This window comes from Eublepharis macularius, chromosome 14 (assembly GCF_028583425.1).
Source record: "Eublepharis macularius isolate TG4126 chromosome 14, MPM_Emac_v1.0, whole genome shotgun sequence".
In the NCBI taxonomy this organism is placed as follows: Eukaryota; Metazoa; Chordata; class Lepidosauria; order Squamata; family Eublepharidae; genus Eublepharis; species Eublepharis macularius.
In genome coordinates this window covers 56,511,543-56,531,142 of record NC_072803.1, presented here as the reverse complement: position 1 = coordinate 56,531,142, position 19,600 = coordinate 56,511,543, and the positions used below count along the sequence as shown (strand labels likewise).

The 19,600-nt window shown below is 44.6% G+C and overlaps 1 protein-coding gene across 1 annotated transcript in view; it reads left to right on the top strand.

Annotated features, from left to right (window-relative positions):
- The first annotated feature begins 625 nt into the window (after window positions 1-625).
- SLC25A25 (solute carrier family 25 member 25) overlaps window positions 626-19,600 on the top strand; it is a 46,806-nt gene continuing 27,831 nt past the window's right edge. Inside the window, exon 1 of the mRNA XM_054998103.1 lies at window positions 626-932. Within this exon, the coding sequence (XP_054854078.1) occupies window positions 642-932 (291 nt within the window). The 5' untranslated portion in view covers window positions 626-641. The remainder of the gene's footprint in view (window positions 933-19,600) is intronic.

Below are 19,600 nucleotides of genomic sequence, written 5' to 3'. Positions count from 1 at the left end.
TCATCTTCTCGCGTTGTTTTCAGAGTTCTAGCTAGTCTGGCCTCCGTTTTTCATCGGCTTTGTTGGAAACGAGTCACGCATTGGGTGCTCGGTCTGTCTGTCAAGCTTAAAACGGCTAAGTCCCGCCCATTACGACACTTTTTTCAAGTCCCGCCTTCCAAATCATTTCGGCTTGTGCTATTGGCTCTCATCCACTTCGACAAACGCATACCCCTTTTCCAATGGCTGCACGGCGCCTGCCTCTCCCTTACACTTATTGGCCTAAGAGAACCTGAAAGGGTCCGAAATCCGTTTGACGTTAGAGTGTCAAAGATCAAAGCCTAGCTTGTAGGCGCAACGTAGGAGTGGAAAAAATGGCATCACGTGCCCCATGACATCACTTCATTTCCCCCAATCCTCCCACCCTTCCCAGTCAAGGACCTTTCCCCTCCCCCGTCGCCTCTTCCGACTGGCTGAGAGGATGCGAGTCATGTCTGTGGGTGGCCCCGTTGAGGCGCCTCGCCCGGCGCGAGCCTTCGGGCGAGCCAATCCGCGAGCGGCGCGCCCAGCCGGAGAGGCGGGGCTTGACGTGAGGGAGGCTCGGCCTGCTTCCGCTGGAGGGAGACGCCATTTACCGGCGAGCGGTTGGGCGAGGTGGGGCTATGCCGGCCGGCGCGCGGCGCTCCTTAGCTTCTCCGGTAGTGAGCGGAGTTCTCTGCCAGTGCGGCGGCGGGGGCGCTGCCGCGGCGGCTACTTCCACGTCCGCTGGGCCGCTGACAGCGAGCGGCTGTGGCGACAACGGCGACGGCGGCTCTCCGTCCTTGGAGCACGAGCGGCGCCTCCAGAGCCTTTTCCTCCAGCTCGACGTGAACCGCGACGGCGCCCTTTGCGTCCATGACTTGGCTGTGGGGCTGGGGCGGCTCGGTCTCCACCGCTCCGAGAGGGACTTGTGGGTGAGTCGGTTGGCGGCCTGGGTGGGGTTGCCACCTCTGGTGTGGGGGATTCCTGGAGATTTGGGGGGATCCTGGAGGAAGCAGGGTGTGGGGAGGAGCCTCAGCAGGGTCTACCCTCCTGAGAGCAGGAAATATTAACCAGGGGAACAGGGCTGTATGGCCTAGAAATCACTTGTAATTCTGGGAGATCTCCAGGCCCCACATGGAGGTTGGTAGCCCAACAGAGGGCTGCTAGTTCCAAATGGAGAATTTCCTGGAGATTTGAGGGAATGGAGTTTGGAGAGGTGGGGTTTGGCGAGGGGAGGACCTCGGCAGGGTATAATGCCTTACAGTCCATTCTCCAATTTATTATTATTATTTATTTATCTCATTTATGGTCCGCCTCTCTCACTGAGACTCAAGGCGGATTGTATAGTGTGAGATTAGTATAGTCGGTATCAAGGACAATTTCATAAACAATGCCATAGGCTATATAAACCATTTTACAAAGATATAGCATTAGTAAGAATCCAATAGAGTTGTAGAAATGCTGAAACAGAACATAAGCAATTCTAGAGATGACATAAGAGCACAAATTTAAAGCAACATAGTGGTGAAGTCTATAGTTCCTAACCCATTCACGGTGCATCTGAGACCCCTCCCTACAGTACAAAAGCATTTTTAAAGCCATTTTCTCCCTCGGGACTTATCTCTGTGGCCTGGAGATCAGTTGTAATTCTGGAAGATCTCCCCCTATCTCCCGAAGGCTGGCAACCTGTCTGACTCGGTGGCAGTAGGTGGGAAGAATGGTGAACAAATCTCAAAGCCTCAGAAATCAGTTCCCCTGAAGAAAAAGGCTGATTTGGAGGGTGGGCACTTTGCCAGTATACTCCACTCAAGCCTCTCCCCAAACCCTGCCCGCTGCAGACTCCACACCCCAAGTCTCCAAGAACTCCCCAACTTAGAGCAGGCAACCCTACCTGTTAGGGTTGTTGTGAGGATAAAAGAGGCAGGGGAGAACTGTGGACGCTGCTTGGGGGATGGGTAGGAGTGGGGAGGGAAGCAACAATAACTGTCTTAAAACATCATTTGAACAACTTACTGCCTTGTGATTAGAATAAACTGATGGCACTTGCCACTTAAGCATGTGGTTAGGCACTGAGCCTGACGCACTGCAGCCTGCTGAAAACTGTCCAAAGCGTTCGTGATCCAGATGGCGATTTGGATCCAAGTTACTGATCACTGGTTCTTTGCACAGAAACACGTGTAACTGAAGCTTCGTTCAGTCAACCTGTGTCTTGGCTGCAGCATATAGGTTGTAGGTGGAGACGCATGTGATTGAATGACTCATGCCTGAATTGGAAACTTATCAGGTTAGGGAGAAGGATAATCTTGGAATCTGTGATAGTGATAAGTGGAGCGGGTGATGACCAGGCTTCTTCCTCGGATATTTGTCCTGATTTTGGTGAGGCTTGCTCTCAGATAGGCAGGCATTGGCATGGGAGACAATTCTAGGCTAGTTTACTGGGGCGTACATCTCAAGGATTTGAGAAGCAGGCTTCCTTCAAAGTGACACAGTTACATTAGCAGGGCTTTCTTTGTAATAAGCTCCACTGAGTTTACTGTGAGGGTTACTCATGTGTCAATGGGCAGACAAGTGCAGTCAGATTCCATGTACTACTCAGGTTGGAAGGCATATAATGTAGCCACCTTGCTGAAGCGAAGTAGGTCCACATCTGGTTGTTCTCTATATGGGAAATCTCATCTTTCTGCTTTGAGTTCTGTTTATCTGAGTATATGGGAGACTTCTTCAAATCTCCTTTTTCTTAGGATACAGCCTGCTACAGTAGTCCAGTCTCAAGATTACGGTAACATGGATTAGTGTGGCTAGATTGGCTGAGTCCAAAAAAAGGTGGGGAGTCCGCATGGCAAGTGAAGTTGCTGTAAGTCCCTCTTAGCCACCTGGTTTACCTGCCTTTCCAGCAGAATGAAAGACAGTTGCCCATTTATTGGTTGTCCCTGCGTCTTCAGTTGCCTGTTTCTTCTCTTGTTTTATTGCTGTCTCAAATACAGCATTAAATTCCAACTTTCCTCATGTAAACTTTCCTATTCTCAATTATTTTCTGTATTCTTTGATGACCATATCATCTACATGGTTTCGCAGACACAAAGCCTTGCTTTAGTTCCTCCTGTTTCTTTGCTCCCCATTTTCAATCTTATCAACCATGGAGCTTCTTTGTATGCCCGTTGTGGAAATCTTCCCCTTGCTATCAGTTAATTGGGTTAAAATGTTGCTTTATTCTCTGGTTGGCCTTGTCTACAGCAACATTTTCTCTAGGCTTTCTTCGTCAAATGACCGACTTGTAGTAACTATCCAGAATGTTGTTACTAAAATGAGTAATCCCTTATTGTTCAGACCATACTTTCTTCAATCTCCTTGTTCACATCCCATTTACTTCAGCATCTAATGCAAAACCTTGTTGGTTTTGCCCCTATTTTTTCTGCCCTTTCTACTACCAGTAACTTGCTGCTCTTGCTCATTTACCTTCTGCTGAAGTCCCCTGCTCTCCTTAACTGCATTACCTGAAAGACTGAACATCTGTGTGGTGCGGCCTTTCTTCTCCATCCTCAAGACCGATTTCCACTTTGGGGCTTTTGGCTTAGCTCCTTACTTTTCACTCCAGTTGAAACAAAGCTGAAGACCATGTAATTGCATTTATGCACATTCATTCTTAGTTACCCTTACCCTGTTTTTCCTGTTCCTTGGTAATCTATAAATTATAAGATGTATTTTTTCCTCATGTTAGTCTAAGTTGTCATATACACTATTACTTGCTCAGTAGCATTAAATGCGTCATGATTTGGAAATTGTGTCAAACAGCAGAAACAAATAGTTAGCAAAACCACTTCAAAGTACATTTTCTGCCCCTGGATTGCTATCAGATAGCAAGCCATGATTTGCTGATTTAGGCATCATGCCAAACCACAGTTGGCTTAACCATACTTTGTGATGTCTGAACGTAAGAAATGTTTGGAGGGAGCTTCTGATAAGCAAATAAGGAAAATGCCGTAAGGGCTTTTAAGGGAGTTTCTGTTAGAGATAGTTCTTTGCTGTGTGAGAAACCAGGACAATACGTTTAGGCATATTATTGGATTGGAAAAGTGGTGGTTGTGCCTTTTTCCTTAATTAAAGCTATAACCAATACTTTTATGCTTCAGATCTGCACATATCTCAGTATTCCTTAAACAGGGTGAGGCCACTTGTAGTTGTTGCAGAAGACTCAAAAGTCTTCAAAGTCTGATCGTCACAGGACTTTAAGGTGTGTCAACCCTTGGCAAGGGCATCGTGCTCGTATGTTGCTGTCCGTTTTGACATTGCTTATTGACTGTTCTATGGAGGCTTGCCAGAAGCTAATTCAAAGATGAATAGTCTTTTAGGCAGTGGGTGGGCACAGTTCTCTCACCGCGAGATGATGTAGTTGGAATTTCACATGGGCTGCTTCTGGTGGCTCCTGCACAAGGCTGTATGTCTTGTCATATGTCATGTTTTCTGTAGAGAAACTGCAGTGTAATAGGCTTGGTCGATTTTGGTATGAGGAGGGCTTAAGCAGCTGACTGTCTGTGGGAAGTGCATGATATGCTTCAACAACAGCCTTGCCCCCCCCCCATCCCAAAGGAATATGTAAGGTATCTCTTTTCATGTGAAAGCAACATTAAGGTTCAATATATCATTCTTTGCTAATAAGGGCTGTGTCATTTGTTACTCTCCACTGAAGTATTTATCTGCCATAAACGCTTTGCCTGTTTAACATGTACCTGCTGTTCCCTGTTTACCTAACGCGGATGTAAAGACACATTTTTGCACTTTTGGTGGGTTCTGTAACTGCACAAATTGTTGAATAGTGCAAAAATCAGATATGGATGTTAGGAGTACATATCACCGTTTTATCTGAAACATTCTGAGTCCACCTTTCTCTCCTATCCCTTGAGTGCTATGATCTCTGTGTTAACTTGCTGCTGATGACAGGTGAATTATTATCAGACCCAAGTTTCCTCTTTGGTTTAAACTGATCAAACAGGATCACACTAGAGCTCTTCTCTTGTCTAGCTTCATTTTTCATAAGTGTAGAGAAGCCTTTATTGCCATCAGATTTCAAACAATGTCAGCTGCCAGGATAGACAGCTACTATTTGCAACCCCCCCCCCCCAGCCTTTTAGCAAGTGTGTATGTCTGGAGCTCCAGAACTGGAGGAACTTGCCCCTCCCAACATACACACTATGACCTGTTTTGCTGTCTTTACTTGGGTCCCAGGTCCAAGTTTCTTGTGGCCATTTTAGCCAGGCTAGTTTTGCACTCAGTGGTAGGTAAAATTATCTTTCTGAAGATAAGCATGTTACTTATATGATGTTTCTGTGTGCCCTAGTCACTAAAAAAATCTGAGCAAAAAATTTGCTTGACATTTAATGCGCTGCAACTTATGTCGTTTTGGTCCTGGAAATTTTAACATCGCTTTCAGTTTTATAGTGCTTTTTTATTTATCTCTGCTTGGGTAGGTGTTTCTGATACATTGTAAAGGCTTTTGGCCATAAACAATACATGTTTACTTTTTACCTATTATCCCTGTTAGGTTAACTTGATTATTTAAATTCTACTTTTGTACATATGACATACTGACTTATCTAATTCTGAAATGGGCCATAGAGTGTTGATGAAAAAAAGGCACACAGTAGTCCCCAGGGGCAAAGAGTGGGTAGGATTCTGCTAGCCTTTTGGAAACCCAGGTTTGCAGAAATATATGAATCATTAAAAAATACATTGAGGATTAGAAAACCCCCCAAATCATAAAACCATCGTCTGCTTTTTCACGAAAAGTGTGCCATTGAGATCTTACAAACTTACATTGTGACATTTTGGGTTTGCTAGGCAGCTTGCAACCAACATGGCTGAGTAGTCCAGATCTTAGTTGGTGTCAGTATGTGTGGGAGACTAAAAAGGAGGGGGGGGGTAAAAGATGGATAGGGTATGTAAAGCTGGAAGGGGGAGAAACATAAAAGGGAATGAAGATGGGAGAGGAGGGGAAGTGAAAACGGAGGAGTTGTGGTAAGAGTTGTGGAGTTTTGTAATATGGTGTGGAAAACTGGTAATGGGGTGATGGATTAAAACTGATTTTGCCAAACATATGGCCTTTTGCTTTGACAGGCATCTAATCTTTGGTGTGCTACCCAAGTAGACTAAAAAGCTGGAATTGCATTCTGACTGTGTGCAGTCATGTGGTACTGATGAGATAAGTGAAGAATTTGTAGGAAGTTGTAAACGTCAATAAATGCCTCCAGTTGGACTGCAGTCCATTAAACTATTTGAAATGCAGTTCAAGATCCGCTAAGTTCAGTTGATTAATAATGTGAATAATATTTACTTTGGCCAGAAAACTCCTTGGATAAGAAATACCTCTTTTTACTTTCACTAGCAAAGATCAAATGCTTACGTCAAAAGTATGAGAGAGACTTAGAAGTAGCTTCTCATTAAAACATTTTGTGTGTTTCTGCTGTCTGTAACCCTGTCTGCCATGAACCTGTTGACTCTTACTAAACTTGTCTTGGCATGAATCTGCCTGTTGGCTTTACCTCAGTACTTCCTTGGTGTGACATTTCTTCCATCTACACTTGTGCTAAATCCTCATCTGGACTTTAATCTCTTCTCTTGTAGACTCTGGAAACTCTCCTGTCATTCGTCTTCTCGTGTGTCTCAGCTGTCTAGATTCCAGCATGTGAGCTCCGCTGCTTGCCTTCTCATGAGCGCAAAGAAGTATGGCCAGCTCCCTACCCTCATTAACTGCAGAGGCTGGTGTATGTTGGTGCTCTGGTTCGAAACTGGCAACTGTGTTAAACTAAAGACATTTCCTAAGAATGTTGATGCCAATTTATCTCACACGTCCCATTTGTGTTGTGCCAGCGACTGGCTGCCTCAGATACCTGTCAGATGACACCAGTCGTCTGGTGTGTTCTGGTGCAGTATACATTTTTAAACAGTCTTTGACTTCTCTCTTTGAGTAGTGTGTCCCTTTTTGTGACATATTTGAACTGCAGTTTTGGGTTGCCTTATGATGAATTGCAGCTTACATGTGTAAGTAGTTGAAAGTTGTGGGGGAGTTTCATCCATGGAACAGGTAAGATTTTGTGAGAGTATTGGAAAGTGTTCACGCTGAACTGGTTGCTTTGAAATATGTCAGTAGCTGCTTAGTCAGAGGCCCACTAATTTTGGTTGATGGTAGCCAAGCATTATTTCTGGTTGCCACAGACCCCACCTGTGCCTTGTGCAAAGGATTCAGGAAGAGGCTGGGTCAGCTTCTGAGTTCAGGATATTTAGAAGCAGCAAGAGAAGTTATTGCTGCTCCTGAGGTCTCCAGATCTTGATGCAAAGTGAGACCAGTCCCTCCTGTCCTTGGTACACCAGTGAACTTGGGCAGGACAGAATCTTTTTTCCACCTAGCATAAAGGGAGATTTGCAAATTCTTTGCAACTTGGGAATGTATATATTTTTGTTGATAGTCCTGACATGAGCAGGTGCCAGAAAGACTTATGGCTACCATATTTGATGAATCCCTGTTCTAGTATCACTTTAACCATGAAACACGACAACGTAATAACTGTAGCTGAGGGGGTGCCATGGGACCTTCAACACCATCAACTCATCCACTGGAATCAGGAGGAGAGACGATTTCTTCGCTTTACTGTTCCTCCTCTTACCAATTTCTTCATCTCACAGCCTGGAGGGGCTCTCCTTATTGAAAAGCAACCTGACAGGCATTTTGTGCCCCCACCATAACATCATCTTGCTGGGTGTCCAGTCCCTACTGACAGCAGGTGCCCATGGCCATTCAGTGCCCCTCCCATTCAGTTGTTGCAGCTGCCCAATCTCTTTCCCCATCCCAGGGTAGCATCCTGATGAGTCTTGGGGCCTCGTTGCCTCTGGACAATTGGTTGTATGGAATTTGTGATCTGTTCTACTGAACCAGCTTGATGTTTTTCAATTTCAGTGTAACTTTAAAATCTTTTAGAGTTTGTAATAAAAAAAAATTCTACTTGCATTCTTTTTGTCTTTTTTTGTTAACTGGTTGTCAATGCTTCATCAATGTAAGCATATGCTGAAAAATGTTCCTTGGGAAATGCTGCTTTGTTGCACAACGTCTGAAAGCTGATGTTCCTGCATCCTCTGCTGTCTCATCTTCTGTCCCCACACAGTTGCTTGGCTCTGCCCCAATTGCCAAGGATCTGCTGCTGCCGTGTGCCAAAGACTTTGGAGGTCAGGGCAATGGAGGAGGTGGTTGAATTCTAGGTATCAGTCAGAACAACCCTGTACAAGTGGTGGTTAAATGTTTTTATTTTAATACAAAGATTATAATCCCACTGAAGGGAAAAGTAGAAAAGAAATTATATGAAAAGAAAAAGGAAATTATAAGTAAAGAAGAGAAAAGAAAATAATACATATATAATAGACCATTTTCAGTTTTCTCTATAACAAGTATAACATCATAACATATGACTGCATAGCTTTGTGTTTGTCAGATCCCCCGCAGGGAACTTAGAAATTCTGCAAGGCAGTTGGGCAGAGTTGGACAGTTCCTGCATTTCCCCCTTCAAGTTCACGTGTCATCTTGCCAGCTGGTGGGGGGTGTTACCATAGAGCTAAGGAAAGCCGAGTGGCCCATCGCCCAGAACTTCTAATACCCATTGGAGAAGGAGGGGTGAATAAGAGGTGGATGAGAACTGCTGTATCCCGTACGCCCAATGATGCTTTTGTCCAGTTTGTCTGGCGTTGGTTACTGCTTCCATGGCAGCTTTCAGTTGTGACTGGCTTACAGTGCTGGCGCCATGTTGATGTGATCCTTGGGCTATTTTTTTGAATGCCTTATGCAGGCCGTGACTATCCAGAGAATCAGGTGGAGGACTTTCCCAATCCCCTGCTGCCTGGAGGTATCAGGGATTGAACTGGTGACTTATGTATCAGGTACTAAGTATCTTCCTACATTCACCCTGCTGGTATTTATATTTTGCTGTTTAGCTCCTAAGAGATCAGCTCATAAGGTTATACTCCAGCACAATATAAGCAGCAGAGCTTAAAAGTACACAGCTATATAAAATGCAGCCATAAAAAGAGAAGGCAAGCACACCGTCATGACCACAAGGTCACATCTACCGTAGAAGCGGCACTGCTGGCTGTTAAGAAGTTTGGTTGGTCTGTTCTGCAAAATGGGGACTACTGTACTTTTTATCATCTTTATTGTACTTTGTTTTCTTCTGTTTATTTAAACTGTGTTTTTGAAGGCTGCTTTGAGTCCCCTTTGGAGAAAGAAATCAGTATAAAAATGCCAAAGTGAAAGTTGAGACAATTGTTTAACAATCTTGCTGCTTGCACTGGTTAGTCATCTTTGAACCGCATTGCTAGCATTGCTGCCCTTATACACAATATACCAAGTTAGGAAACAAAGGGAACATACATAGCGTCCAACGGGAAGGAGATTGTGGTGTGACTCCCTGGAATGAACAAGCTTTGGGGCGCGCTTTGCACGTGGGTTCAAGTCCACTCTGCAATGAAGTGCCTTTTGCCAGGTGCGTGCATGGGAAAGAACATGTCTGCTCCAGTCATAGTATGCACATGCTCCTGCAGCTCATTCAGCAGTCAAGCTGATAGAACAGTCAAGGAATCTCCCACACAAGAATTCAGGTCTCGTGTAATGTGGGGTTTAGTAGCACCAGACTTTTACTAGGCGAGAGAAATGCAGACGCCGAGGTTGCAGCAAAGGAACACACAGCTGCATGGTCACACAGGACATTCCTGTCAGCCCTCAGTACCTCTCTTAAGAAAGGCACCCATCTGGCAAACAGGAAGCATGGGCTCGCTAAGGAAGGACTCCAGCAAGAAGGCAAAGTTTACCTTGTGGCCAGCCGCAGGGTGTTCAGTAAAATAGGAGGGACAGGCCAGATTAAAGCGCATTCTTGTAAACTTTCACCCAAAGGGGGGCCACAGGCCCGAGACATAATGTGGGGGTATTAGGCATACCCCAGCAGCCATGTAGTTGACATGGGTGGTTAAGGAAAAGTAAGGCAGAGCATAATATAAACAAGAAAGGTATAAGGATAGCATACCCATGGCCCCTGGTTCAGATTCTGGATGGGGGTGGGGTGGTGCTATGTGTCGATGAAGTCCCAAACACAGCTGAGATTTTGCCCCGTCAAACACAATTGTATGAAATAGGCTCATGCTGAATGACTACCCCATTATGCCTGGCCAGCTCCTATGCAGATGGGATTCTCTATTGTCATCTGTTCCCATTCACCCCATTCTGCTCCTATTTGCCTTGTCTGTGGGCTGCCCACCCCCCAACCTGGCTGATCAGGTGCTTTCAGTGATCTAGTGGAGTGTACAGCCTGTGGCCTTCTCAGGCCCACTCTGCCTAATGGCTGGGTACAAGCTATTGGTCACATGTCACTTTCATCAGAAATCTCAGAACTAAGCATTCAAAGGCACCTGTAATGCTGTTTCTCAATCGTGGTACCACTGAGTCCACCTGAAGTCGAAAACAATGTGAGTGTAACCCAATGCCATACATGATTTCCTGTAGAACAGGAAACTAAAGTTGGTCATCAGCATGGAAAACGTAAGCTAGTCACTGAGGAATGCTATCCTCTTCAGCATCCTGCCTCACTGTGGTAGTAATCCTTTTTCTGGGCTGTAGCATTTCAGACTACAGGTGGAAGATCACAGATTAAAGAGTCTTTTCTATCCATGAACAATTCCTTGAATATAAAAAGCTAGTATGCCCCTGAAATCTAGTTTTATCTGTGTGGAGAAGCACTTTTTTTGTTATTGGAGGAATATTCTACACAAGAGTTTCTGGCAGCAGTCAGAAATGTTATAATCCAGAGAGTAGGTTGACCACATGAGTGAGTACTAGACTGCAGTTGTTTACTTTTAGATTTGCAAACCAAGATGAATACATGGAGCTGTTCTAGACAAAACAGATTAGGCAGGAAAGCAAGAAGCCCTGAGGCATTCATGTTTCTGGAGCCCGGGTATTTCACTGCAGAGTAGGCACATGACTCCTTGCTAGAATTGCAGATTGGCCACTTGCCTTTCATTGATGTGTGTCCAACTCACATAAATGTACATACATTTTTATCCTACCTTTTCCCTACCAGGAATCCAAAGCTACTCTTGATAAAATTGCTGATTTCCTTAAATGCCAGCTATTGTAGGATGGCTAAAATAGATGTGTGGCAAGGCAGTGTAGTAAACAAGCTAGAGGATTTATAACCAGGGAAGCAGTCTTACTAATTTGGTGCTAGCAGCATTTCCTGTCTAGCCACGTGAAGTTTATGTTTCTCAAGGCACTTTGAATGATGCACCCAAATGGTTATTTTCTTTCCAGACCCATCTCATGAGTAGTAAGTTGGCTTGGAAGCCGCATGTGCTGCCTTTCTTTTCAATAAATGTAGCTTGCCCAGGTCTACAAGCGTCATAAAACACCCTTGCTCTTGCTAAGAACACTTCCTAGGAGAATTAATTCAAAGGAAGGGGTGGAGGTTTTCTGTCACACTCATCCTTTCCCCGTTATTTATTCCCAGGCGAAATAGGATTTTGAGAAGCACTCTTACAAAAGTATTTTCCACTGCTAACTCCTCTTGGTGTAGAACAATAACGGTTTCCAATTGAACTGTAAGTATGGTCGCCATTTTGTGTGTGCAGTGAGTGAGTGCCCTCCTGATATTGTGCCAGAAACCTTCAATGGTTCTTTATTTTGTTTACCCTGCCTTTTTCCCCAGTGGTGACCCAAAGCAACTTACATCCTTCTCCTCACAACAATCCTGTCAGATTAGATTAAAAGTGCGTGACTGGCCCAAAGTCACCCAGCCAGATTCCAGGGCAGAGTGAGCAATTGAGCCTGGTCTAGATCCTAGTCCACGGGTCCGCAACCTTATTGAACTTGTGGGCTTTTTTGGAATTCTGACTGTGTGGTGGGCGCAACCACAAAAGGGCTGCCTCAGGAGGTGAAGCCAACTACAAAATGGCTACATACACAGAGGAAGTCCAATTGCAGGGGAGAAGAGAATTAAAAAATACACTGGGGAGGTGGGGTAAGAGAGAATAAAACACATGCTGTGGTGGCAGCTGCCACCGAAGCAATGTTATTTTAATCTGCATAGCCAATCACTGGCAAATCAGAAGTCCTACTGCTCAAGAGCCCCATCCACTTCTTAGAAACACTTTCAAGAAATCTGTTGGTGGGCGTCATGGCATATATGGGCACCACGGTGGGGACCCCCTAGTCAGACACTAACCATTGCATCACACTAATTCTTACTGGTTCATTCATTCTCTCTGTGTCTTTCTCTCTCTCTCTGCCTGCTCATATGGCTATTGCCTTAAGCAGCAATTAAAATAGGAAGAATCCTAATGTCATTTCTCTGATGTTGCATTAGTTTCCCTATATATTTTGCTACAGAAAGAGTAACCGAATCATTTGTATCCGATAATAACCATGTCACCTGCGCTCCCATATTAGGTAGTTCCATATTTTTAAGTAGAGGGATGATTAAGCTATCCCTCAACTTATTAAATATGGGACACTCTGTAATCACATGTTCAATAGTTTCAGTTTTATCATACGGGCATTTGCATGTTCTCTTTAGCATATGGTACTTGTAACTCTTACTGGTTCATACGTAACTGTAAACCATGGTTTGACACGAAAAGTTATGACAGGCAGGTAATATCATATTTACTTGTGCAAATCCTGTAAGTGTTTAATAAAGTTTCTGTTTGACTACAGCAGATGTTCTCAAACTTAACCCAAGAAACTCAATTTAGATTTTTAAAAATTTCACAGCATGCTATTTACTCTGGCATACAGTGCCTTAAAGGTGAGGGATTCCTTTCTTGCCACCTATCCTGGGCCACAATCCCAGGAATTTCCATCCAGCCGCTGCTCACTGTCACTGTTTATCTCTCTGATAGGCATCCTAAAAGCAATTGTCCATTCTGGGATGCTGTTCTGGACATTCTTGCGTAATTGCCATTACTGTGGTAGGTGGCACCCTAAAGGCAAGGAGATCAAGAGGCCACTGGTGGGACCTCCTAAAAGTCTTTGCACCTTGGCTTGAGAAATGCTGGTCCAGATGTTCTGATTCAGCACAGTAATCTCAGTATCCTTTCAGGAGAGGTGATGCTGCCAGGCACAGAACTGACCAGCCTTCTGATCTGGTATCTTCATCGCAGCACGCATGGTGCAGCAAGCATGGTAAATTGACCAGAAGAATCAAGCTCAGAGTGGGTGCATAATAACCAGTATAGTAATTTCAGTGCCTTGCGCCCCATGTGTTCTGATCTTCTTGGTTTCATGTATTCATGCAAGGAGCCAAACTTTGGGGCTAATTGTAAACAGGTATACAATGGCAAATGTATAGCTCTGCCTCGCCTCCTCCATACACAAGGCTTAGATTTGGATGGGAGAGAACCGGAGGATCCTTGGTTTTGTGTGCGTCTTCTCCTCTTCCATCCAGAAATCTAATTAAGCTAGTAACAAAGCTCGTTGGAAAAAATACAATGGGCTCTAGAAAGAGGAGGGAGGGCAGGCGAGCGCTGCCGCCTCCTCCTTGAAAGATCCTGGCAGGGTGAAGGTAGGGGGCAGACATTGCCAACTGTTCTGCTCCTGATCTCGGCTGGGTGAAGGGGGGGCATTGCCACCTGCTCCACTCCTGATCCCAACTGGATGAAGGTGGGGGGCGGGCATTGCTGCTTGCTCTGCACCTGATTCCAACCTGGGCTTTCCACCATGGCGCGCTCTCAGAGGGATGGGCTGCCTCGTCTGGGCTTCCCTCCACGGCAGCACCCTCTAGAGGCACACCAGGCTAGGAAGTGAGTTGTCTGGAACACGCTTAAGCTATTATATAGTAGGATTCTTACACCTCTTACCCATTTTTTCCCCAGCTTACACTTTTCCTTTGTAATCCTCCTTTGTAAGGGATACAGCAAACAGATGTTTTTGGCTCAGACATAGCAGGAACTGGTTGATCGCTTGTGAAGAGAGGGGCTGGAAAGAATGGGTGAACTCAAGGATCTCCTATGCCTGTTCATGTAATGACAAGATATGGTTTGTTATTGCATTGTGTCTGAACCTTGTAGTGACCTGGGCTTTATATGGTAGCCCAATTATTAGGAGTTTTTGTGCCCTTGTATATGACGGTGTGCTTCTAGTAGTTACAGTGTTGGTTTGGGACTGGTGCAACCCAGCTTTAAATCCCCACTCTGCCATAAAATAACTGGGTGACTTTTGGCCAGTCATTCTCTCTTAGCCTCACCTGTCTCATAGGCTTGATGTGAAGTTCAGATGGGAGAGGGGAAGATCCATGTATGCTACCCTGAGCTCCTTGGCGGAAGAATGAGATAAAACGGTGCTAAGTAAATAAATCTGCCCTCCCTTGTAATCATGTCCCCATGGTGTAATGGCTAGAGTCACAGACTAGAATTTGGACGACCCAGGTTCGATTCCCCAGTCTGCCATGGGAGCTTTCCGGTGACCTTGGGCCAAACACAGGCTTTCAGCCTAACCTACCTCACAGGGCTTTGTTGTGAGGATAAAATGAAAGGACAATGATGCAGGCTGCTTTGGGTACCCGTTGGAGAGAAAGACAAGATATGAATGAAGTAGCCCTGACCTGTATAGCCTGGGCAAGCCTGATCTCAACAGATGTCAGAAGCTAAACAGGGTCAGCCTTGGTTAGTAATTGGATGAGAGACCTCCAAAGAAGACCAGGGTTGCAGAGACAGGTAATGGCAAACCACCTCTGTTAGCCTCTTGCCTTGAAAAATCTCAGCAGCGGTTGTTATAAGTTAGCTGTGACTTGACAGCATTTTCCACCACATAAATGAAGTAAAAAAATTTTTAGAAGTCATATGAACTGGGGTTATACCCAGTTTTTTGCTAGTAAGCCTTTCTTACTATGCGTCTTATATTGAATTCCATTTTCTGGTGCAAAGGCCTTAAGTGTACCTTAAAAAAAATCTGCTATGTTTAGTTTGAGAGGCACCGCAAAGAACAAATTCAGTCTCTTTTTTGTGAAATATGAAACTCTAACATGTAATCTGGCAAGTAGTTCAGTGTGACCCATGAGATAGAACTTTATGCAGATGAAGTCAGGAAGCTATAGTGTGGCATTGTGTGACGTCTTATCTGCTGCCAGCAACTTCTCTTCTTGGCCCAGTATTCCAGGAGAGCTTTGAAATGTGATGAGTCACTACAGAAGTCATTTGAGGAAACAGTATTGCTCTCTCTCCTCCTGGGCTATTGCAGAATGAATTCGAACTACCCAGTAAGCAAATGTTTCTTATCCATTGCCATTTATCTCTATATGCTTTTACAGCTCTATAATATCACCAGTGCACAAAGCAGATATGTAAAATTCCCAGAAATTTTGAAGCCATCGGGGGAAATGCTTTGGGGAAAAATTGAAATTTATGCAATTACTTTTATAAGGATTCAGGAGGGTCCTGAAATTGTGTATTTTGAGAAGCGAATGTTAGTTGCCGTCAGTTGAATGAACAGCAAAAAGCTGGGTGCGGGTTACAGTTGTAGTACCTTGGACCTCTAAGTGCATCGTCTTTCTGCTTACTCACCGAGGCCTGTGTATTTATTTTATTTATTTATGTCATTTACATTCTGCCTTTCTCACTGAGACTCAAGGTGGAGTCAAATCCTAATTTGAATATGCCACTTAAGTGGGCAAAGGGTTGCTATGGAGCCAAATCTGACATGGCCACATATTGTATTCCCTGCTACTCCTTTAATATTCTCTTCCTTGCATTGGAAAAGGAGCCCTGTAAGAACAGTGGGCAATGAAGCAGCATTCCTTAGATTTCATACCTCTGGGGGCAGAGGGGCCTTTGTTGTTGTGCTTTTTGGGGGGTAGTTGCAGCTGGAAGGACTCTGAAGAAAGCTTAAATAAGGGTTGGAAAGAAAGAACTTACTCACAAACCTCTTAAAATCTCTCACAACACAAATGGTGTACAGTGGAAAAAACTGAGTCTTGAATTTTTGGGGACCAAACTGAAACAAAGAGCCGCGTGGCGCAGAGTGGTAAGCTGCAGTACTATAGCTCAAGCTCTGCTCATGACCTGAGTTCGATCCCGGCGGAAGCCAGGTTCAGGTAGCCGGCTCAAGGTTGACTCAGCCTTCCATCCTTCCAAGGTCGGTAAAACGAGTACCCAGTTTCCTGGGGGTAAAGTGTAGATGACTGGGGAAGGCAATGGCAAACCACTCCATAACAAAAAGTCTGCTAAGAAAATGTTGTGATGCGATGTCCCCTCATGGGTCAGTAATGACTCGGTGCTTGCACAGGGGACTACCTTTACCTTTTTAAAAACTGAAACAAGTTTGCTTTTAACCTTGTGATACCACCCTCCCCTTCTGACCTCTTTAATGCAAGTTTTTAATTGGGGTCCAGCAGTGCTTTCAGTGCTGTGCTGAGGCAGTCGTATCAAGAACTTTTGGTCATAACGGCTGTATCATTTTCATTTAACACACACATCTAATCTGTATGAATGGAACTGGCAGTTGACAGTGCTTCTGACAACCTTAGGCTAAGTGTTCAAGGTTTTGGTTTTTTATTGTAAAGTGCCAGCACTGAATCCTAAATTTTAACATGCATTTTTATTCCTTTTCTGTAAAATGATGTGCTCTGCTTCCTTTGGCGGATAAGATGTACCATGAAATAAGGATCATGTATTATTAAAGAAGGAAAAATTCTTAGGATGGCTGTGATCTGAATAACAGCTTTTGTAAGTAGAACTTTAAAAGTAATTCATTGTTCACTGGTGACATAGTTCCTTTGGAATTTTTGAACAACCTCTTGGTTTGTTCCTATAATTTCTCTGACAGTAATAGCAAATACAGCAAATCTCCTTTTTCTTGTTGACAAACTTGCTGAGTTTGCTAGTCAGGACGGGGCTGTACAGGTTCTGTTGCTTCATTCTTGTTTCTCATTCCTTTGTGTTTTTCCCCTTTCATAACTGTTTATTTGGCTTTTGTCCTGCCTCCATTTCAAAGGCTCAGAGCAACTGGTGGGATTCAGTTTACAGTAACCTGTAGGCTTGCATGACCTGTGAGCTTGAAAACAGTATGCAAAATAAAGCTGTAGTATCACTGTGTCAAATCGCCATCACACAGCATTTGTCATTGCTTCAAAATGTTCTGACTTTTTCATGCAATGGGTAAGGTTTGTGTTCATATGGCACTTCTGCGCCCCTAGATTTGAAATGAAAGCCAATCGTTTTTTTCCCACGCTTCATGAATAGCTTGCCTAAGGAGATCTCAACTCAGATTTCCACTTTGGTTTCAGATACCATTGTCTTAAATTAAGTATGAGGATCTTGTAGGTAGGTCAGGTACTTGTTGTTGTTTTTTGTTAATCCAGCAACTCTCAACGAAAGTCCTAAATGGGAAGCTATCTTATAGCTGGGAGCAAATTCCAAATATTTGTCTTGTAATACAGCCATGCAATGTGAAGCAAACATGGAGATAATATTCTGCAGAAAATACTGTAATTAGAAGTGAAGGTGCCGAGAAGACTGAATCTTGTTTCTATTACCTTGAGACCAGATGCTTAAACTTGGATCTCTCCCAAATCACATAGAAGTGGGTGGGTGGACCAATTTGAAGAGCTTATCTCCTTGTGGTTCTTCCCTGGAAAACTGGGACGTGTTAAGTTTAAACCCTCTCCTCCACATGCACATACTGATCAACCACAGGCCACACCACATCCTTTCGAGCTAATTCTGTTAGCTGTCTTCCTTTTCAAGTTTTGAAGTGTCAAGACTGTGTTGCAGGTTAGCTTAAAAGTATGGTTGTTGCAAGGTTATGCAGTAAGCAAATGGCAAAGTTGAGGGTTTGCTAATAGACTAAGCAGACGCTTAGCAGCGTGTGATTAGAGATCTCCTCGTTTCTGTAGCCTGAGAAAAGGAAGTATTTCGGCCCACAAAAGCCATCTGCTTCATTAACAAAGAACAATGATTCAGTCAAAGTTGTATAGTGTGGTAATAGCTCAGAGAAAGAAAGGGAGTTCCTTAATCTATTTAGGGACTCATATCTGGGTCGTGGCTTAGATTCTGATGGCTGGAGCATCCTTTGAATGTTATCCATGACCGTCCTGCTTTCCTTTTAAGAGATGCTTCCCTCCGTTGATAGCCAGATGATTCAACCTCCTCATAAAGGTTACTGTCGGCACTCCCCGGCAGGCTGCATGCTAGAAATTGTCCAGTCACACACGTTCCTGATTGGCTTAAGACTACTGGTTTGAATAATGAACCTGTTAGTGTTGGCAGCAGTGATTGGTTGGGCACTGCTGCAGTGAGAATGCAGACTGGATCCTCAGGGCAGACTGGATGTATTCCTTTTGATGTGCATCGGGTGAGCTAGGAAGCACAGGTTAATCGGCGCAGCTGCCTAGACTGAAAAGATCCGTCGTCTTAGCTTTCTCAGAGCCGTGCCTTTTCCCGTTTTCTTTCTTCCTGTTCAGGATTCTTGTATATTGCCAGCACCTTGGCTCCCTGTTAGGAGACTCTTTTGTGCTTTTGCCACTAGCTATTGGAGTGAACTGCTTGTGAGGCCGGACACGACAGCACTAGCAGCAGTTCCAAAGGCAGGCGATGTCTGCAACATCATGAGCCTCTGACGTCGCTGCCTCCGATCCTCTTGTTGCAACCTTCAACAGAGCAGCTACGTCCCGAACCACTGGCTTCAGAGGCTGCCTTTCCAGGACTTGGGCAGAAAGTGATGCTGCAGTCGTTTTGGCATTTTCTTTCCTGCCTTTTTTCAAGGGCGGTGTGCCAAGGACCTGCTGAAGCAAAAGAGAATGAGGCAAAAGGCTCACCGGATCCCAGTTCTGGGGAACAGGGCCCAAAGGTGATGGGAAAGTCACTCAAAGAGGCTGACCCCTCCGAAAGGAGACCCACTATTCTACTGGTGGTTGGGCCTGCAGAACATTTCCAACAGGTAATATAGCTTCTAAACCCCTCTCAGGTAGGGGTGACCTGTGGACAGGAGTGGATCTGTCTGAATGTTTTAGTAAGGCTGCTTTTACAAAGGTTGTGTTAGGGAGGAGGGGGGGGCGGTTCTAGGAATCTGGCTTGATAGAGGTTTCACTGTCAGAGAAGCACTTGGGGAGAGGCGAATAGCTCACCCTCTCAAAGTGCGACCTGTTTAGTATTCCTCTCTGCCGTCAGACTGCTTCATTGGAGATCAAAGGTCTTGTTCGTACTGAAAGAAGGGTCTGAGCAGAGGGAAAGATGCATAATGCCGTGCAGGAGAAGTTTCTGGCTGGCTGTCCTGGCTCTGGATACTCGGTGTGGTAAGAATTAGAGTAAATTTGAGCCTAGAGAGAGGAAAGAGCCTATTGAGTCCTCCTGCACGATGAGGTCTGAAATCTCCGGCTATGTTAAGTATGGTAAGTGGGTATAGTAACATAGATATAGTAAAATAGAAAAGAGTCCAGTAGCACCTTTAAGACTAACCAACTTTACTGTAGCATAAGCTCAGTTCTCTTCGCCAGACGCATCTGACAAAGAGAACTGTGATTCTCGAAAGCTTATGCTACAGTAAAGTTGGTTAGTCTTAAAGGCGCTACTGGACTCTTTT